Source organism: Xiphophorus couchianus, chromosome 17 (genome assembly GCF_001444195.1).
Source record: "Xiphophorus couchianus chromosome 17, X_couchianus-1.0, whole genome shotgun sequence".
Lineage (NCBI taxonomy): Eukaryota > Metazoa > Chordata > Actinopteri > Cyprinodontiformes > Poeciliidae > Xiphophorus > Xiphophorus couchianus.
This window is the reverse complement of record NC_040244.1, coordinates 9,092,457-9,114,754: the sequence shown is the minus strand read 5'-3', so window position 1 is coordinate 9,114,754 and position 22,298 is coordinate 9,092,457. Positions and strand designations below refer to the sequence as shown.

The following is a 22,298-nucleotide window of genomic DNA, read 5'->3' as shown; positions in this document are numbered from 1 at the left end:
TTGGTATGTACTGTATATCTAAAGGAAGAACATATTTTCTCCACCAAGCTTTTACTTCACCCTACTCACCTGGGCACAAATTCCTATTTTAAAAAGAACGTTAAAAACCGTTGCAAACGATTCACACTTTAATGTTATTTTTTGACGCTCAAGAGTTAACGACCATGCCAGTTAATTGGATGCAAGCAATTTTTTTGATTTTGAGTGATTTGGTGTTTGAGTTGAGATCCTGAACTATACCAAGTTCAGGATCCTGCTCCTGAACTTCTAAGATTAAGTCAATTTTTTCCTCAATAAATTATTTAAAACCTTATCTGACTTTGAAAGTGGGACCATGCAACTTTTGTTAAATGGTAATAAAAATGCAAATGTTGATTTGTGCATGCGTAAAAATCTCAACTAGCATTTTGACCTGGTGTTAAAATAGTATTTTTTTTACATTTTGAAAATAGAGGGAATCATAATGTTTTACCAAAATTATACAAGCAGCCTAATTCTCTAAATTACAGTACCAATTATGCAGTTCAGTATTGAAAGATGAATTTTTCTGTGGAAATGTCTAAATTATCTGTGCCATTTGCTAGTACCAAGGCTCCTCTGTTTAGCTATTTTAGCAATTTAACCCCTTTATTTGTACATACAGTCGTTACAATTTATGTAAAATAACATTAATTAAGCTTGTATCTACTCATAAATGTGAAAGTTTCATGCTTTATTTTGCAAAATAAATGTTAAAGTAAACAAGAAGTCTAAAGTATTTTCATGAATGTGCTTGACTGTTTATAGAAGAAGTCGCAGTGGCTGGTTAGCTTATGTAGCTTAGCTCTGTTAGCATAGCATAGACGTCAAAGAAGGAAATAGCTGGTTAACAGAATATCATAAAGATGTTAGGCTCATCAAATTATTTAGGATGTTGCAGTTTTTTTATTAGCTTAGGATCTTTGAGGCTTCTAAGAACAAACAAAACTACACTACACTGAGACTTTCTAGCATGCTTTTGGCTAAATTTAGCTAATACTAACAGATATGAAAGTGTATTGGTTCTAGAGATGACGAAAAAATATAACTAAGCAAATGTTCCCAACAGTTTCAGTTCCCTTTAGATCAATCTCCATGAGAATTGATGATTGATTTTCTAAAAATTTGGGGTCTGCTTTGGGAAAACAACATTATGCTAACCGTTTCTGCAATATGTTTTAGGCTAATATGAGCTAACAGCTGAAATATAAACCTTTGACTGATCTCGTGTTATGTTTAGCGAAAGAAAAACCCCTAAAACAAATTTATTTCTCAGCTTTTTGCCAAACTTCGTAAGCATTGCTGAATTATTTGATTAAGTGGTTTGGTGGAATTTTTTCACAACTCTTGACTACCCATGTTAATATGCAAAATAATAAAGGGACAAACAATAATAATAATTATATATATATATAAAGAACACTCGGAAATCTAACTGAAAGTCAGAGGTTACATCTCCAACTTCAATCTATCTGATATGGCTGCCACTAATAAAAGTCAGACTTGGATTTACAACAAGCAGCTGACATTTTATTCTAGGTTAACACTGCCGCCAGAAGTGACCCAAATCCGATTTTTTTTTTCTTTTGCCTTAACGCGACCTGTATCTGATCGTCTCATGAGCCACTTAGATATCCGATATACATCCACTCTTTACAAATGTGATCAGAATCTGAACGGCCTACCTGAACGTAATTGATACTCGACAAACGTCACTATTCTGGGTCCTGATACGTGCAAGCGGGAAGAAAAACAACAACCATGGCGCTAGAGAGCACATACAAGTCGCATGTATTTGGAAGAGTGAACAACCACGCCGAAAAATACGATTTGACAAAAAAACAAAATCGTAATTGGGTCATTTTAGGCTGCAGTGTGAAGGTAGCCTAAGTTAACATATTTTTCTTTTTCTTTTTTTTAAAGCTAATATTAGTTATCTTTGTTGCTGAGCAACCAGTTCTAGGTTTTCTTGCAATCAGAGCATGTTTAGGTGCTAATCCATTCACAGGTACAAGTTCTGGATTTTAATACAAAATAAAATGTGTAACCTCCTAATAAAGATTGATTTTCAGGACAGCGTAATCACGTTAAGTTGAAGTAAATTTTGTAAGGAAAATAATTTTTAAGAAATTTACCCAAACTACTTAAATATGATCATGCAAACTATAAAAAAAAAAGTAAAGTATCACAGGCAAAATTATAATAATGAACAAAATGCAATTACTTTCTACCAACAATAGAGGATGTCAAGCAAAAGTTGCATAATCCCACTTTGAGTTCTCCTAATATTAGATACTTTGGCTTCCAGGGAGGCATATGCACACACACGCACACACACTGGACAGACAAAAGCACACCATGACCTTTAACAAGCTTAAACACAACTGGAAGAATCACAGTATTTTTCTCAAGACATTTGGCAAAAGGGATTTATGTTGAGAAAATAATTTAAGAATAGTAGAAAAAATAGCATTTTGCCTTCTTGGGGCCACAACATTGTATACTCATTTTCCTTCCTTTTTTTTTTTTCTTTCCTTTTTTCTCATTTTACTCTCCATGCATTCACAGAGATCACACAGATACATTTACTTGCTTCCACTATTGAAACTGCTTACAAATAAAATCACTATTAACATGGTGGCCACAAGGCTGTGCAAAAGGGAAGACCTCCAATGTAAGCCCTGCCATTCGTCTGTCTTAGCCATCTCTTTGCAAGTACCAAACTATAAAATAGCACCATTATACAGTGGATAGGATTTTTAATACAGTTTTGCTATATGAAACCATCATGTACAATGAGTGATAGTAATACATAGGTTAACATATTGGGAGTACAGTTGGATTATACACAGAGAGAGGAGACAGAGCCAGATATGAGCCATATTTGGGGGCGTTTTCAGGGAGGCTCAGACAAAACAAAAAAAAAAACTTGTTTCTTGTCAATTATCATGCAGTGGCTTCTCAGAACTGGCATGTTTGTGAAATTTGTGAAGGTGATCCTGACCCTTGGTCATATTTGGATTATTTATAAGTGTAATTGCGTACTGTTGCAATTCTGCATCTCCCCTGTCAGACGTTGGTTGGTAATGTTTACCAGTTTATTTTGCATGACTTCCCAGTGGACTTTGAAACGGATGCTGTGCTGTTTGGTTGTCATTGCATCAAATTATACAATCCAAGCCAAAACTAATATTGGGAATTTTTTGTCCTCTGCTAAATAAGAGATCAGAGTGATAATTAGGCTAAACTTTGCTAAATCTCATTTTACTGGAATGTTAACTAATAGAATTGAGAAATGGGAAAATTATGTTTTTCCTAAATGTTTCCAAACAAAAATGTGAAAGTTGTGGTGTGCACATGTATTCAGTTTCTGAAATGCCTCTGGAGGAGCTGCAGAGAATCTGTTGATAGGATCACTGTTAGTCGTGCTCTTTACAAATATTTGTTTTGTGGAAAAGTTGCACAGAGAAACTGAGATTTCTGAAAGAAGTCCTGTTTAAGTTTGCCAAAAGCCACACAAGGAATGAAGCAAACATGTAGAAGAAAGTGAGTAAGTAAGAAGAGACAAAATTTGGGATTTTTCTTCTTTTTCTTGTGTACATGCTTTTATTTTGCAGGACCAGGGAACCAGTCAGTGTCAAAGGGAAGATTAGTGTCGCAGTAAGAAATAAATCGATTATTCGCATGATAAATTTAAACAAATGGAAAATTAAAATAATCATTTCCAGGATTATTTATAGTTTTTCAAAAACTGGATGACACAAGTCTTCACTTTGGTCTCAACTAACAGCTTTTTTAGAAGGATAGTTTTGTTAATAGAGACTTTATTACTGATTTTATTTGTTATTTCAGTTTTTTCCTTCATTGATTTTTGAAAATGAGTTCTAATATTAGTTGAAAACGGTCTGAACGGCCTACCTCTCAAAACAACAATATTATCGATTATTGCAATAACTTTTGTGGGCAATTTATTGTCCAGAAAAATTTGTTATTGCGACAGGCCTATTTACAGGTAAACTAGTAGAGGAGGAGCTACTTTGGAATGGCGTATTCAGGTATTGGAATGGTCTAGTCAAAGTTCAAAATAAAAAAAAACCCACCCATAATAATGGCAACATTGTAAAATTGATGTAACTGTCAGTCTGAAGACGTGCAAAGCAGGAAGGGACATATCCTGACAGACCTGCAGGATTCTCCCATTTCACAACTTTGTTGTGATTTATAATATAAAAGTCCAATAAAAATTATTATTTTTTAAAAATAGCAGTACGGTTAATTTTCCAATATAGTTCCAATATTTTAGTTTTTTGCTTTAATCTTTGGTCTTGGCTCAATTTTCTTTGCCTTATCCTAAGAAGTTACTTTCAAAAAACGGATCATTCATGATTTGTACAAAATGTTTGTCTCCAGGTAGCTGGAGTTTTTGCAATCAGATCTGGGAAAACTGGTGACCTGTGAAAAGCTAACAGAAAACAAACATAATGGCTGATTTGACTATTTGATTAGCGCTCTCATTTATGCCAGCTGAACTTTGAATCCACTGACTGACCCATTTCTGTTTATTAAACAACCACGACAAGATGAGAAGTCAGAAATCCTGGGTTAATTGAAAAGCTGATTTAAAAAAAACCCAAACTAACTAAAACCTACAAATTATGGTTTAAGTGGGGCTTGGAAAGGAAATTAACATCAGCAACGTTTAAAAGTTTGACAATAAACAACATGGTGTTGGTCTTTCAGATAAACAACATATCCACAGTAATGCATAATGCATAAAAACAAACGCTAAAGGTAAAATTGAATTTAAACAGGGATAGTAACTGCTATATGTGGCTGTGACAAAGAAGTAATCAGAAGAGTGAAAAGGATGTGACCAACTATTCCTGTTTGGGTGACGTTCCCACCTCCTCTGGAGCCAAGGAAGGTGGTTGTTGCCGTTTAAACATGGAGGTATAGCAAGCTCTTATTGTGTCTTAGCAGCTAAACTAGTCTGTTAGATTGAGTTAACAAAGAGTTCCTCCCGATATGGAATGGTGCAGTGTTTAAGATGATCACAAGTACCCTCATCCAACCCTTTAACTCAACTTTTCTACTGTTTTAAAGCTTTTAGGCCATTTTTAGCTTCGTTTTGTTATGTTATACAGTGAACCATTCCACAGGGGTACCAGGTAAGGCTACTCCCTTCTCTCTTCCTAAGGTGTTGTCCTTTCGATGCTTCCCTACATTCAGTAAGTTCTGCCCCCAGAGCTGCCTCGACTTGAGTTTTTCGGATGGACTTCCTGCAACACAAAAACAAACACATCTTAGAAGTCACTACCAATGAAAGTTGGGTCAGTTGTTACAATGCTATGGGACTTTAGGAGCTGTTAAGTTGGAAACTGGAGGATGTTTCTGTGACATTTGAACCAATAGTATTAGTACTTTATACCATTCCCAAACAATAAGGAAAAACAATCTAATCTACAAGAACAAAACTGAGAACAACCAATGAGAGCCATCAAAATCTAAGGGTGTTTTCACATTGGGGACCAAAATTTAAATATTTAAATTTTGTGTCAAACCAACCAAACTCTATGAAAAACCTGTTCCCCTCCTCACCTGTGGGGGCGCTGCACCAAGAACCGTTAAAGGAAAAGACACAAAGGCCTCTGAAGAAGACAATGAGTGCAATTTCCTTCTTCGTAAAACGTAAACACAAATAGAATGGCATCAGATTTTGCTGTAGGATTTCTCTTTTGTCTTTGGTAAAAACCATTTCTACTGCTAGCGCCAGATTCCTGTTTGGTTTGGTTGCATTTACCCAGAATAGTTCACTTCTATATCTACATCTGTATTTGAATCGCACCAGAGTTCACTTCAAACGAACAAAGACCATAGTTTTAAGGCAGACCAGTGTTTGGTTTTTTAGTTTGCATCAGAGTTCGATTGCGTTCACACCTCCCCAAATGAACCAAATGTTTTAAACAAACTAACTAGAGTTTGATTAAATCAGTCTAAACAGGGCTGGTGTGACTGAATCCTTATTTAGCTTTTTAGCCACTTGCTTGTCATGATGACACTAGAGGCGTTTCCATTACAAATGTGTGCAAAACTTTGGCTACATTCCGCTAAAGTTAAAAGAGCATAATTTTACAATTGCAGTGTTTCTGTTAAATAAGAAGCACAATTAAAATCACACAAATAAGTTTATTCACACGATAAGTCATTAAAAAAATATATGCCACGGCATTATCTTCCAACTACTTCCTGTCTTCTTTGTGATTTGTGCCAGTGGCAACATTTGGTTGTTGATCGTTGTGCAAAAAAAGTGTTTACATTGCAGTTTTGTGAAATAAATCAATTTCAATATGGCCAAAAAAACCACCTCATCCTTCCGCCAAAACATTTTATCAAACAACAATAGTTTCCATTAAGCAAATTTATTTTTGAAATGTTACATTTTGTAATTATATTAAACTAAACATTAAAGTTCATGACATCTCAATTAGAAAAAGACTCTACAAGGACATTTGTTTGTAATCATTGTGCCACAAATCACCTAAACGCCAAAACATAGATTTGGCCATAATTCACTGCACCATGTTTGGAGAAAACCAAACCCAAACGACCTCACACCAGCTGTAGTGGAGGCGTAACACAGTGGTGGTTATGATGGGGGTTTGCTTCGGAGCCACAGGACCTGGACACCTTACAGCCAATGAGTCAGCAATTAACGCCTCTGTAAACCAGAGTATGGCAGCATCAACTGTGAGGCCATCTGTCCAATGGTTGGCCCAAGCTGGGGTCAACAACAGAACAGCGATGTACTGACAGCCATACATCTACAATATACCAACTCAGGGGAAGCAGCTGCCTAGTCAAAGTCCAGATCTTATCCTGATTGATATTTAGAGGTGAACCATTAGGAGTGCAAAAAATGACGTCTGAAAAGCAGAACAAACTGATGTGGTGAGGAGGTATCATTCAATGTAGGGTGCACTTAATTTTCCAAATTAGTGTTACATAATGTTAATATTAGCAGCATTAAAACATCAGCTTTTACCAAAGGATGAATTGGTTTATCCTTTGGTAAGAATAAACCAAATGATGACACATCCACCAAATTTGGCCAAATACAAGCACCATCTGTTCAAGGTGCTAGCCCATTTTCAAGATGGCCGCCTTATTGGCTGTAGAATCCCTACATTTTGCTATGAATATGCAGCAACTTGCCCAATATAGAAGATTCTAGCATAAAATTATATATTTTTGACTATGTAAAAACCAATTCTTAGACTCTAAAATCTTACAGAAGCTTAATTTTTCCTTATTTTGAGCTTAGTTTAATAAATAAATAAATAATCAAACACTGCTTTAGCTATCGTGCCTGTTTGTATAGATCAGGGGTGACCAAATATTTTCCTAAAGCGGACATATTGGAAATTAAAATCTCATGTTAGGGCCATATTATATAAATATTTGTTATTTTGCCTGCAGGTACTATAATATGGAAATGGTATTTAGTTATTGCTCAAATCAAGCCATAAATACGTGATTTTATGGCATTAAGTTGGCTTTAGTTGTGATAAGATCGTCCATACCTTGAAGGATGGTTGACTATGTCCAGATGAAGGTCTCTGTGGGAGAAAAACAAGTTGGATTTATTTAGATATTACTTATCATTTTCAGGATTTATTGTGTTAGTTCAATGGTCTGAATCAGTCAAGGTGTAGAGTTTGCTCACCTTCTTGTTTTTTGTCTTGTCTGGCTGCTGCGCCGTCCTGCGCTCTGTGCCCTTGTCCGCTCGATGTCCCGGGTTGCTGACCTTGGGTGTCCTTGGCACATCTGTGTGGCGCTGTGCGCGAGGAGAACGTGATGTCTTGCTAGTCCTGGCGGGTGCGCAGTACATCTCCAGGCGCCGCAGCTCACAGCTTTGGAAGCAGCACTCGTCCACGATGCCATGCGACCGCCTTGTGCTGGGCCCATAGCCTGTTGGTTTATCTGTTTGGCGAACAAAGAACCATGTAACCAGTGGTGATTTAAACCAAATCCTGTCATCTCAGGTTGTTTACATTCAAGCAAAATTCAACCAAACTCTTTATAAAGCTGTTTGGTTTTTCCAAGAATAGAGTGCCATTTTATAGCAGAGTCAAGTTACCTTCAGCTGTTACAAAAATGCTACATATATGAAATATGACTTCACAATTTAACTCCTTGAAATTGGGTCTCTGTCTCTTTAAAAACTCATCACACAACTTGTCTGTTAACCCTTTGACACCTTTACCAGCATTGCACTAATTAGTTGGTGTAAGCAGATGCAGAGTTTCACCAGGTGTTTGCTAATTGCAGCTGGCTAGTCTGAAAGAGCTGAGCGATTAATTATGTTACTAGGACAAAATTATAATAGCAAGAAAGGGCAATAACCGCTTAATAACCAGACTTTGTGTTTTCTTTATTTCCATAGAATATCTTAACCTTTATTCAGTTACTTTAACATTAAAATAAACCGTAAAGCACCTACAATTGTATCTAATTTATTAAGTGTTTTCAGAGAAGAAGTGACCCAAATCCTGTTCTTTTTATGAGAATAAGTTCAGGTACATTGTACATAATTTTTTTTAAATAAGTCCCAAACAATTTGCTAACTTGACATTGGCTTGACGTTGATCTACACATTGCTTTCCTTACTTTATTTTATTAAAATATTGCATGCTTAGTTTATTGTTGAGCAGGTACGTATATATTTTTTGTAGTGCTTGCTCTTCTAAAAGTTATAGTTTTTGGTCTGCTAGTATGTTTGACTTGATGTTTTGGCCCCATGTGACAGTTTGAAAATCCCTGGTTTTATGGTATTAAAACATTTTTTTTACCCACATAATTTTAATTTCAAGACACAAATCAACCACCTCAACAATCTACAGAAAGTATATATTTGTTAACTTTGAATGGGAAAGATTTGAGATGCTGTAGGTTAAATTTTAAGCAAGTCTGGAGGGACTTTTTAGTAGTTTTACTGAAAAAGGTTAGAGGTCAACAGACTGATATTTAAACAGTGATAAAACCTGTTAAAAAAAAAAAATTAATTCTTAAAAATCAAAGTGCCTGTGGTACTAATTTGGAAATATTTGCAATATTTGTGCTTATTTATGATGGTAAATGCAACTTTTTATTACTTTCTGTATTGATCATGGACTACAATCTGACATCAATTAAGCCTGAGGCAGCTGTTTAGTACAAGTAGGAAAGTTTTTGACAATTTTTATCTGCAATAAACTCCCAGTTATGTGTTGGCGCAAAAACATGAAGGGATTTGTTGATTTTTGCATGAATTTCAACGGCAATTCTGAAGAAACTGGAGGGACTGATTGATATAATTTGGCAATAAGAGATAAAAACTGCATTGATAACATAATATTTAAGCACAGTCGGTGTTTAGTCTAGAATCTAAAGGGCCACATATAAAGCTGCAGTGGGCCAGATTTGGCCCACGGGCCTCAAGTTTGGCACATGTGCTTTAGTGGAAATGTTGCCACACTTCTTCGGGAAAGTTTCCTTAAATTTACCAAGTTTTATCTCTGGCTAACAAAAATTCCCACAACCTTATAATAAAATAAATAATAATAATAATAATAATAATTGTCCATTCCCAGCAGACTTAGCAAAGTTTCAGTCTATAAAACAGATTCTGTTTTTCTTCCCTTATTGTTCTGGCAGGTTTCCCAACGCTATGCTTGTAGTAGAGCAATGATAACAGCAATAAGTAAAATATGAACCAACCTAATGACATTAAATTCCAACAAGTAAAATTTACAGCATTGAACACTGCACACTGAGGACCAAATTTGGCGGCTGCGTATTGGAGAACGTCCTATTCAGCCATTTTTGGCTCCGTAAATTTTTTTTCTTCAGCCCTCTGAGTCCGATCCACCTGCAGAAACATCGAGGCCTCTCTGTTCATTCACATATTCATTTGGAAAAAGCCCCCCTTTAGAGCCATTCAGATGCATACATAAGCAAAAAAGGCTACGAAAATGTTTTCAGTAAAAATTTATAAGGCTATTTGAAGGTCACTCTCTTTTCGTGATGACGCCATTCCTGCCGTCTTACTCAAAGACGATGCTCTTCGCTGGAAAAACTCAGAACCTCCATTTAGAATTCCCAGCTCTTTTGGTAACAAGGAAAAGGCTGGGAAGAGATGGGCTTTTCCCTGTGACCAAATGAAATAATAATAATTTAATATGGCATTTACAAGGAGGAAATGCCTCTCTCTCTCAGAGTTAATAGCTTTTGGCTCCGAAGTCTGCCAGCGCTGACAAAGTGCATTAACTCCTGCTCTGTGTTTGCCTTGTTCTGACAATGTTGCTTGGACAGAGGGCAGCTTTCATTCAGAAACAGAAGCATCTTTCTCTTCTGGATTGAAAAAAAAAAAAAGATAATGGAGGCGTGAATGAGATAGAGGAGAGGAGGTTTTGTGGATGAATTATTTATAACTAGGAAACCCAAGTTGTCTAGATGTATAACTTCTGAATGAAACACCTCGTTTGATTGCCGGTATACTAATCTCGTTGAGCATTTTATGCTTTTCCAGGAATTTGTTCCACTTACTGAGTAACAAACTGATGATGTGTTGCTGCGGGAGCAACGTTGGCTGCTATGTTAACGACTGATGTGAAGAAATAAAGAGAGAAAAACTTAACTCAAGTCCACACTGGTGGTTATATAAACACCAAACCATTACGAGCGAAAAGCAGGGATCTGTGTCCGTTTGTTTGGCTGCATTTCCAAGAAGAAGAAGAAGAAGAAGAAGAAGAAAAGACTTTGCAAATTAACACCCAGTGTTAGTCCAAACACAGTTTGCCACCCTGCTGCACAAACAGCTGGAAGGGAAAGATAAATCAACTGGTTGCTACTCTGGATAGTTAGGAAAAACATACATGAAGTACTCAGCTCTAAAAGGTTTTGGTTTTAAAGGTTTTAACACTTTTGATAATTACGCTAATCCCTCATAAACAACGACTTGCTTTCCAAGAGTGTTCTCAAACAAATGAGAGTAATTTGCATCGGTTTTATGCTTCCCTGAGCTAAGTTGCAGCTTACTTTATTGTCTCCTTGTGTTCCAGAGCTCTAGTATTTTATAAGACTTGTTGTTGTTTTGGTGTGTGACAGGGTGAGCATGTAGGGTTCAATAACTGGCACAGAAAGCTGAGTTTTACAGCTTTTTATGGTTCATAAAAATAGATTCTTGGAGCTAACGCACGGCTCTAACCCGCACGGTGGCCGGCGTTTCTGACGTCTGGGCAGGGACAATTTACCCGTTTACCATTAGTGCCTCTCAAAAATATGTTTTGGCTGATTAAACCATTGCTGTGCAAAAACCAAGAAATCTGATGCAAGGTAATTTGATCTTAAACATGTGTACTTCCTGAAATGTCAAGGGATGGAAGGTCTTATTGATTGGTAACTGAAAACAAAGCGATTGCTACGGGTGATAAATGAAAACAAAAAAATAACACCAACTTAGTGTTTTTCACACTTCAGTTTATGTCTACAGTTTATGTCTCAATACATTTCAGTATCATCGTGACTTAAAGTTTTAATTAAGACTGATGTTTAGATTCCCAAAAAATTACTATGTGGCACCAACAAAAATATTTTTAAGGCAGTAACTTAGGGTTTCCTTCAGTGTATCATAAGCCTGGCGGGCCACCAGGCTTTACTTGTGCCCCCTCCAGGCTTAGCATTGCTTATTTATTTAAGTTTTTTTTTTAAATGTTTGCCTTTTTTAAGGCTTTATAGTTGGTGTTCAAATATTAATCAAATTTTTTAATAACACATAAATTTTCTAAAATTTCCTGTCAACTTTAAAAACAATTTAGCTAAAAAACACAATGGCCCCTGGATGAATGACTGTCCTAGCACCCAACCACCAGGCTTAGCAAGTTTTCTGGGGGCAAAATTTATGCAAAAGTTTTGAGTGAATATAACGCACAGCCTGGCTTCTACATTTCAGAAGCCAGGCTTCAGAATATCTTAAATTTAATCGTTAAAGTTTGGGTTTTCATTATTTGTAAGTCATCAATATGCTTTTACTAGACCACTCTGTGTAAAACTTTGAATAATTAGACATTTACAAATCACGTTAAAACTGAATCTAACCCAAGATAAGAGGTACAAGACGCCCAACGAACATCAAATTTCTTGTAGAGAAGAAATAAGCAAATATTGTCAAGAACATATAACATACAAGTAAAGTTCCAACGTACACAGACTCTACAAGTCTAGATTTGCAAGTCTAAAACTCTTTTTTTTTTAAATAAAAATTGCACTTTATCCTTTCCTGGAGCCAGCTACTACCAACTAGTGTTTCATATCTGCCTTGATGCCAATTATATTTAAATTTATTTCCAGAAAAAACAATCTTGTTTCCATTTAACCTCCCAACTGAACATTGAGAAAGACTGGGAGAGAAAACTGTTGTATGAGTGAAACTACCTGGAGATAAATGTGGTCCACATTCAGTCAGGAATGGCAGAAATGATGATGAAATATCTCACAGAGAACAAATATCTCATTAAAGTACTAAATTCACAGTCATAACAGCCAAAGAGACGCGATAGGAGGCAGAAAGTATTAATACTGAGGGAGGATAACGACTGACATGCTGCAGCTGGGAGCAATTAACTAACAAAGATCAGGTGTGGAGGAAAACAACAGGACTTTACCTGAATCTAAATTAGATTACTACAGTATTTAATAGTATTTCAATTACATCTTTATCTTTGCTTATCTGAAATACTGAGATATTTTTAAATATGAGTTTAAGATATTTAGTCCAACACTCCTAAAGGATCAAGTCTTCTTCAAAACCTTGGGTTGATAAAGATTAAAGTTTTCCCCAATTTTCTGAGGTGGATCCTTTAGAAAACCCAACTCTAACATATTAAGGTAATCCTGGTGTATTAAAAAGTAAGTAAGTAAAGCTTTTAGTATATAAAAATAACAATAAACCAATAAAATAAACCAAAATCCAACTTTGACTATTGGAGAAGGTTTTTATTTCCTTTATCACCATCAACAAGAGTCCTCTTCCACGGTTCCAAATATTAAATATTTTAATTATTCTGTTGACTTTGAGTTTTTGGAAATGTTAGACATTTCCTGACTAATTAAGACAAACACACGTCTGACTCACTAGCTGCATTTGTGCAGAAATCTTTGTCTATATTCTGCTAATGTCAGAAAAACACAATTTCACAATTGCGGTGTCTCCCTCAAAGGGGCAATATTATGCATTTTCCAGGCACATAGTGCCATTTTATAGCATAATCAAGAAACTATGTTAATTTCAAATGGTATGACTTAAGAGAAATTTGACTTCATAATTTAATGCCTTGAAATTGGGCGTCTGTGTCTTTAAAAACTCCTGCTCTTTGTGAAACTCCGCCTTCAGGAAATCATCACAACATGGCTCCTCTGTTAACCCTTTAGCAACGTTTTTACCTGACAAGTAGCTCCTATAACGAGCCCAGCAGATGGGCAGCTTGACCAGGTGTTTGCCAATTGCTGCTGGCTAGTCTGAAGGAGCTGAGGTGAGGTGGAAGCTTGTAAACGGCAGCTCTGAGGAGGAGCTGCGCCTCGAAGGCGGGGCTAGGTTCACCCATGTGTTTTTGAGTGGTTGCCACGGAGATGAAAGGATTTCTCAAACACGATTGAAAGAATCAAAGCGGCACTCCAGGTATGTTTTTGATGAAGGAATAAGATTACAACATGATGTAAAGCTGGAAAAAAGTCGATTTTAGATAACACTGCCCCTTTAAGGTGTTTAACCCATTTTCGCCACATGCCAACAAAAACAGAAGGTAAAACTCCCTGAATATCCGCTCCACCTGACTTACGGGTCTAAATCCGGAGAACTGACTGTCCTTTACATGAGGTGCCTCTTTGTTCTGCTGAGCCCTAATTCCCGGCGGGATTTGGAGACTTTTTGGTTCAGGTGTCTTTTTTTTTCCGGGGGAAAATACAACTTTTTTTCTTGCCACTGAAGTGGACACAAGAGGCCTTTCTTCAGACGCTTTCTCATCATGTTTGAGCTCAGTGTATAGTGATGGAGGGAAGAGGAGAGGGGAGTCCTGATCATCCTGTAATCCCCGTAATCCCCTGCTGCTGAGGGACGAGGCCTCGTTGTGCATGCTTAAGCGTGGGCGCGCGTGCGTGACCGTGACGTGCTGTTTATTCATCCTCTGGCGCTCAGGAGAAATTGACGGAGTTGAACACCGACCAGGAGCGCTCGTTAACGGCTGCAGCCCAAAATAACTCAGAAAACAATACGTTTCAAGCCCAAAATGTTCGGTTATCTCATCCTGTGACTCATAATGGGCTATGCATTATTCATTCTGAAGATGTCCTGTTCTAAATTTAGGATGGCTAAATATTTTAGCATGACCTAAAAGTGACGGAGGCCACAGAGCTACTTGGAGTTTACACTTAAGCCAAAAAAGCCTTATAAAATATTTGATTCAGAAAACAAACATCCCAGTGAAATCAAAGCACAGCCCATCTGGTAAAGCATTGAGAAGACAAGTCGGGATTTCTAGGTCAGGCTAATATTTGGAAGAAATGACTAGCATCTTGAGATGAAAGAGTGCTACTCTACTGGCTGCTTGCTGAAGGTGGATAAGGTGGGGTTTGGTTCTTGTACCCATTATCAATCAGAGGGCTGCCAAGTTCAACACGTCCGGCAGAAGGGTTCAGGGAAAGGAGCAACGCTGCTTCGCAAAGCAGACGGGTTCCAGACGGATACTTCACACAGTCGAACGTACAGAAGAAAATAAATGAGTGAAACCCAGGAAGACAGCAAGCGGCATATTTTCCAAAGAACAGCACCCTGCTGCTCAAACCTCATCTTTTTTGTTGAAAGAAAAAAGTGAGTGTGCATAAAACACCTCCTCTCCTACAGATTCATGTAGGTTATAGAGTTCAATATACTCACCAAACACTTTGTTGGGTGCATCTGTTTGAGTCCTTGTTAGCACAAATAATAAATCAGCCAATCACATGGCAGCAACTCAAAGCATTCAGGCAGCTAAAACGACTTGCAGAAGTTCAAACCAACCACCAGAAACCAGGGAGTTTTTCTACCCATCACTCTCTCTTGGGTTTGCAGAGAACGGCCAAAAAGAGAAAATATTGGTTCAGGATTATAGTCAAGTAACAACAGATCAAAGACCCACTTAGTAAAATCAATGTATGATATATAGCACCAGAAAACCAAACAGGGAGCCACTCTCGTCAGCTCCATGCAGGAATATAATTATATTGGAGACTTGTATCATGGATGTGCCTCTGAATAATACTGTATAAAATGGACCAAAAGATCAAACTATGCTACGAACAACCAACTCTGAAGATAAGAGGAGCTGACTCCAGCTAATATTGAGTGTAGTTATGTCTACAGGACTTTTTTAGTTTTCTTTGTTTTAGTAAACATTTTCAGTTGAGTCCAAAAGTCTAGAGTCACTCCAAGTTGCTTCCTAAAAACGTTTCCATTAGTAATTTTAAGTTTTTTCTTTGGACTTAGAAGAAGCCACTTCTTGTACATGAAATTTAGGAAAGCAGATCAAGGTTGAAGTGTCAAAATTTGAAGATAATACAGTTTGGTAGGAAATAGAATGTTTGCTAGCAGTTTAAAAACCGCCTGAGGGATAAATAATCTCATAAGTTCTTTTTTTAAACGTTTTTCCGTTTACGATCACACTTTTAACACTTTTCTATGTTCCAAATGTTTAAGCAATCGCATTAATAGTTTTATAAAAACTGGACTGAAGATCATAAAGAAAGCAGAAATATCTTGAGAAAACCTCTCCAGAAAAAAAGGGAAAAATTAATAGAAATCTGGGGATTTTTCAGGCAATATTTAAACTTTGCAATTACTTGGTAAGTATCCAAAAATTGTGTGTTTGGGCAAAGAAATGATAACTTCAGAGTAGGGTAAACAATGAGCATCATCAAGGTGCAGGGTGACCTTACGACTGGACAGCTGATGTTGGATCAATCTGCCCAAGTTGCATTGTGCAATGTATTAGCAGTAGTAATAACAGCACTAATATGTTAATTCAGTAAGAGGATAATCAACCGTTAAGAGTTTGACTTCCATAAACTGTAAATTAGATCTAAAGCCTAAGAGTTTCTGACACAATTTCACCTGCTATAAAGGTTCATTAGAGGAAAAGAAAACGTGATAACTAAACAACACTTGGTCAAAAGCCTATTTCTATATGTGAAATCAGTAAAGAAGAAGATGCAGTGACATAAATGAGGGGATTTTTCTAGTCACATGCTGCTATGTAGTTAATGGACACATTTCTGCCTCTTTTTATGTTTCATTGTGAGAATAAACACTATCAGCTTTTCCCCCACCGTTGCTATGCTTTAAAAATGTCCTCTGAATCCAAAAACTAACTCAGAACTGCCCTCTAGTGGCTATATTGCCTAATAATGCTCCCAAAGAGGGCATAAACTATAAATACACACACAAAAATCTATAAACACGAATACGGCATAAAGGACTAGCTAGCTAGCTAATAAGCTAGCATGTAAAGTTTCAATACAGCTCCACTTTATATGCTAGCTAGCGCTAGCACAGCTGCAACTAGCTGTAAACTTGAGAAACTACTAAAAACATCAGTGTAGGAATCAAATCCCCACTTGTTGCCATTTTTATAGATAGCTCACAAAAAGAATGAGTTTTAAAAAGACGCTAAAATGGACTAGCTGGCTATCTAGCAAAGTTCAATGCAATTCCAACTTATGCTAGCTAGCGTTAGCAGAGCTATGTATTGTAGCCAGCTGTAAATTTGAAGGACTAAAAAAAAAAAAGATCAGGATAGCAGTCAAATCCCCACTTGTTGCTATTTTTTATACACAGCTCACAACAAGAGCAAGTGAGAAAAGAAGCTAAAACTTGGCATTTAGAAGTTGCAGGGTTGTTTAAAATCTGTTTATTATTGTTGGAGACAAATTATTGTAGAGAACTGGGTTTGATAGTTTAAAGATTGTGTTAAGCATGCAATCCCAAAGCGGTGATTAAAGGTGCATTTCAAATACAGGCCACAATGTGCTAACAATCATCATAGAAGCGGCAATAAATGTAGTAAGGTCTGGCAGTTTTAAAGAGAACAGAAAATAAAAAAAATACACAGCAGACACTGAATGTCCTTCACTGTTCCTGTTTTCGTAAATGGTTAGCATTGGTAAATGTTACAGGACATTAAAAATGTTGTCTGGTTGTTGTTTTTGCAATGATGGAACCATTTTTGCAGGATAATTTGTACAAAATGTAAACAGTCGTAGATGCGATGAAAACACTATAGTGAGTTAGGTCCTGTTTAGATGCTAGCTGGCGTATATAACTGGAGATAACACATTTAATTTAGATCATTTATAGGCACTTTACAAGACAAATAATCCATTTTTACATACAGAAATATATGATGAGATAAAGCTGCGGTACAGCTACTTGCTACATGAATTTAGAAAAGTAGCATATCGTAGAGTGCTTTGTTTTTTTGTGATGTCAAAACCATTTAAACAAGAAGATACATATTGTCAGGAATTTTATTTAGTTTTCTGCATAATGAAAATAGGAAAGTGAGTTGTTGTTAAAGACTAACGATATCACCAATATATCGGAGAAACAAATGCAGAAGACATTGCCTTAACCTTTCATGCAATTAATCATGGAAGTCAAGATAACCATAAACAACATATTTCTATTAATCATCCGTAGAAAGAATGTAAGCCCTGTTGCTATTTAATGTGCTGTATTTATTCTATCCAGTATGACAGAATAAATGTCAAGATTTTGTTAAAATCAGGACAGTGTGAAGCTTCTGCAGAAGCACTTTCTAAACTGTGATGGGAATGAAATGGTTTCATGTGTATTTCGGGTTTTTAAGAGCTCTCCCTTCCCTTCAGCATACAGTAGCTACAACTACTGTATTACCTCTGCTTGGCTGTCGGCTGCGACTCAAAACCTGGAACCCCTTCTGGCCCCCCAGTTTTCCATCAGTCAACAGGTTCTCATGTATTTTCAAACCATTCCTGGTTCAGCCTAAGGTGAAAGCAATCAATAACTGGAAAAGAGAAGAACTGAAAATGTGCTATAGATGCTGATCTCCCTGAGAAATGCTATATCTTCTTCTCCCTTTCTGCTTGAAACTGGCAGCTGACAAAGTCTACTGCATGTGGAAAATCTTTCATAAGTTTGGGACAGAACCAAACCATTTATAATGGATTGTTAGGTCAAAACTACATATGAGTCATAGGGACAATCAGTTCCTGGACAGAACATGGTTTTGTTGGAGATATGATTCTTGCTCAGGACATTAAATACAATTCAATCTAATTGCTGGATGACTGCCACTGAAACGTGAACAATGTGAATAAACTCCAGTTCTGCAGAAAACTGCTAACGTCAAACAAATAAACTTGTTCTGAGAAGTGCATTGGTGGAAAACATTGCAATCATTTTCAAAATAATGTAAAAGCAAACTGTTTCAAAGCAGGAGCTGCGTTTCTGTTACAAATGTTTGCAATACTTTGTCAATGTTAAAAAAAAACCCCACAATTTTGCAAATTGGGGTGTTTTTATTAAATAAGAAATGCAATTATAATCACACATAAATACGTTTGTCATTAAAAACATCATCCTTCAACCACTTCCTGTCGTCTTTTTTGTCGTTTTCACCAGTAGTAACATCCTGTGTGATTTGATAAAAGTGTTTCTGTTGCAGTTTTGCAAAACGTCTTAGCGACAAATTTGATTTTTAAAATTTTTTTAATTTCATAACGAAATGCCTTCTTGCTGAAATGTGCCATACAAATAAACTTGATTGATTTATTGATAAAAAATATGGATGATTTGGGGCACAAATACTTTAATCCCATATATGCTGTTCTTTTGAGAAAAAAAAGGAAAAACTTCACAGCAACATCCAGTCGCTCTTTTTCTTCTTTTTCTGACAATAATCACCAAACATTCAGTCGTATTTTATTTCTGCTTGGATTAAAAGTAAAACACTTGAAGCCAGAGATAAGACTGGAAAAAAGGAGTGAACTACAGACGAAACATTAATGCAGGGAAAGTCAAGACAAGATGCCAAACTGGCTGCTGTTTTATTTATGAGCCTCCTGGAGGTGGAGAGCTCTGAGACCCACACAGCCAGCCTTTATGAATAAATAAAAAGGTGCACTTACTGAAATAAAAGCCCCTCTCTCCACAGACAAACTGCAGCGTGTCGACCAGCTCCGCCCCGCACAGGGTCTCCGGACCCGCCCCTGTTGCCGTCGGAGTCAGGGTGAGGATGCACAGCAGTAGTGAGAGGGTGTGGCTACAGGAGATACAGCACATCGCACCCTGCGAACAGCCAGACAGGGAGAGTGTGTGAGTTACAGTCGGTCGCCAGCTGAAGTAACAAAGCCGGACATGAGGGGAAACGGTTCAGCTTCAAAAACAACCCGGCTGCAAACTCTAAAATAAAAAACAAAAGATCCAGTCGGAAGCGCATCCAGAAAGTTTTCAAAGCCAAAAGCAGAATTTTATGTGTTGCAGCTTCTCAACAACTGAGTAAAAAACCTCCATTTTCACTAACACAAACTACAATCATTTAAGAATAATAGGTAATCCATGCGCTTATTCTGCAGAATAAAATCTGGGATTAAACGGGTTAATACAAAAATGTTGCGTTCATTTCTAAATTTCAGAGGAGACTTCAGAGATGACAGATATCCAGCAACAAGATGATGACTGTGCTGTATGGAAAGTGAAGTGGAAGGAAAAACTGCGACAGAAAAAGATGCATATGAGAAGTGGAAAGCAGCTTCAAGAGTTTGGTGCAAATACACAGCTAGAATCAGTGATTCAAGAGCCAATAGTAGTAATGGTAGCATTTCATTTTAAAATGTTTTACAAGTTAAAGGTGCAACATGTTAAAATATAAACAAAAAGTTCAATTCAAAAAGTGAATTAGAGAAAGAAAAACCCTCTAAAAGTGAAAGTGATTTTCACTTTTGTTTCGATCATTTTTTTTTCTGCCACGGTTTTTCCTTCCACAAAACATTCCATTTACATCTTTGGATACCTATGTTCTTTTCCATATTAAAAATCAATCACTACAAGTCTTAACTTCTCAGAAAATTTCAGATTTTCAATTTTAATTACGGAAACAAATTAACTTTTCAATTATATGTTAATTTGTTTGCACAAATCAGTAAATAAAACCAACAATTTGGTGCCTTGCATGTTTGTGAGGATGGGCATTGGCTCCCCACGGCCCCATCTTAGGAGCACCACTGGCAATAAGCCCTAATGCCAGTGGTGCATGGTGCGTGGAGGGCTGCGTGTATCCAAATTAAAAACACACGTTCCCCGTTATCACCCTATACTGCCGCCAGCATATAGAAAGGAGTTAGCAGCAATCCACATTAATCAGGAACATTCATTCATCATATATATCATTAACAAGCAGGCCACCGTCTCCCCTTGCCAAAGCTGTCAGCGCGTTATTACGCACGAAAAGTGCTTCGAAATTCAGAAATAAAGGATGCAGAAAGGAGCCGCCAGGGGATCTTTCCGATCCAAAATGTTTGATGGAAAAGAGTTATCCCGCCAAAGCCAGCGGAGAGAGCGGACCGGGCCAAAATGTGCATAATAAAAACGAATAAATTCATCCACATCAGAACCGCACAGCCCTAAACGCCCTGGAGCGCCTCAGATTAAGCTTTCCCTCCGTTTTCCGGTGAAATATTTAAGGTTTAATAACGCACACTCAGCAGCAATTAAGGTGAAAGTTTTAAAGCTTTCTGCTGCAAAATGGGGCATTACGCACGGAGGCGCAGAAGATGCGTGCAAACCCAGGAAAAGCTTTCAAAAATAATGAATTAATCCCCCCAAAAAGGTGCGAATTTTTTGGGGTGATATTAATCTGCAAGAAACACAAATGAGAACTGCATGCAAACTGAATTAAAACGGAAAAAAACAACAACAACATCAACAACAAAAAACTAACAAAAAAAAACTAAGCCAAGTTAGAAAAAGCTCCTGGTTCGGTTTAAAGTCAGAAGGATGCTGAGCGCAAGCAGTGAGCAAGGTGACAATGTAAAATCAGCCGAGTTACCTTGAGGACATCACATAAATGCCACCGAGAGGAAGCAGCGCTAGACATCACCGCGGATCTCCGCAAAAAGACAAAGAAGCCCGGCGAAAATGAACAACTTGTTTGAAGTCATTAAAAAAAGAAATCGGGGCAAAGAAAGAGGACAAGATGCGGGGCAATGTCACATCTCAATATTCCCACTTTGTTCCATTGCGCAGGCTCGTTTTGGAGAAGTGAGATTTAGCGAACAGGAGACGGATTTAGAGAGAAAATCCCTCACATTTATCTACATTACACAGACATTTTCAACAGGAAACAGCTGGGGCAGCGTTTGCCTCCTCCTAGTTCTAAGTTATTCATTAAGGATTTTGGGCACATGGTCAAATAACGTCATTTCTCCCCGTTTTTTTTTTTTTTTTAATTCTTTCAGTGAACGAGATGCAGTCTTGATCTTTCTCAGACTTGGTTAGACAGCAGCAGCAGCAGCACCTACCAGAACACCGTGGTTCTGGTTTATCCCCTGAAAGCTCAGGAGTGGGAAGTTACAGACAAACCAAAGGTGATAGTTTCACTTTCACTGGTTGTGCGCAATCTGGCGCCACGGAATCCAGCAGTAAGTTCGTTTAACAAGAGAACTCGGTGATAAAGTACGATTTTTGTAGCAATAAAGGAGAAAAAGTGAAGTCTTGATCCTTTTAACTTTGTGGGAGAGGAGGATTTCCAGCTTCCCTGCGCTCTGTCAGTGATTTATACCCCTGGGTTTCCTTCTCTTCTCCCTGATTTTCTATCAGTCCGTGTACTTGGCAGGAAAATGAAACATAAAATCATTGGCTTTCAAAGAAATTCTTACGCTTATGACGGGATTTATGTGACGCTCTCCCAGATAGACTCGAAATGTTTCCTGCTCTTTCTGCGCCGGGCGTGAAGCTCAGTCAGATTAGATGGAGAGAGTCTGCAAACACTGATTTCCTCAAACAGATTTAGATCTGGACTTTGACTGGGACATTCTGACGTAAATGTGACTGAATTGCTTATATTTGATGGCTGAAAGGTGTGCAATAATGCGTGTTTTGGTGTCGATCAAACACCAACTAAATAAGGTTTTGATGGGTTTTTTTTATTTTGGATTATTTTGTTCAAACCTTGAAC

The 22,298-nt window shown here is 37.3% G+C and overlaps 1 protein-coding gene across 2 annotated transcripts; it reads right to left on the bottom strand.

Annotated features, from left to right (window-relative positions):
• Positions 1 to 1,929: 1,929 nt before the first annotated feature.
• igf1 (insulin-like growth factor 1) lies at positions 1,930 to 22,087 on the bottom strand. 2 transcript variants are annotated; one of them, XM_028043998.1, is made up of 5 exons: positions 22,000 to 22,087; positions 19,252 to 19,411; positions 7,742 to 7,998; positions 7,599 to 7,634; positions 1,930 to 5,297 (listed from the first exon to the last, which is right to left on the bottom strand). In XM_028043998.1, exons 2-5 carry the CDS (start codon positions 19,403 to 19,405, stop codon positions 5,244 to 5,246), a joined length of 501 nt encoding a protein of 166 aa, XP_027899799.1. In that variant the 5' UTR covers positions 19,406 to 19,411; positions 22,000 to 22,087; the 3' UTR covers positions 1,930 to 5,243. The 2 variants fall into 2 exon arrangements, with proteins under 2 accessions (XP_027899799.1, XP_027899798.1); XM_028043997.1 differs by lacking the exon at positions 22,000 to 22,087 and adding an exon at positions 21,171 to 21,469.
• Between the last annotated feature and the right edge of the window lie 211 nt (positions 22,088 to 22,298).

Bases quoted from the DNA above. Each gene is read 5' to 3' on its own strand.
- igf1 (XM_028043997.1), bottom strand. From the start codon at position 21,218: ATGTCTAGCGCTGCTTCCTCTCGGTGGCATTTATGTGATGTCCTCAAG. The intron at 19,412-21,170 runs GTAACTCGGCTG...GGCTGTTCGCAG, and splicing joins ATTTATGTGATGTCCTCAAG to GGTGCGATGTGCTGTATCTC. The intron at 5,298-7,598 runs GTATGGACGATC...TTTGTGTTGCAG, and splicing joins ATAGTCAACCATCCTTCAAG to GAAGTCCATCCGAAAAACTC.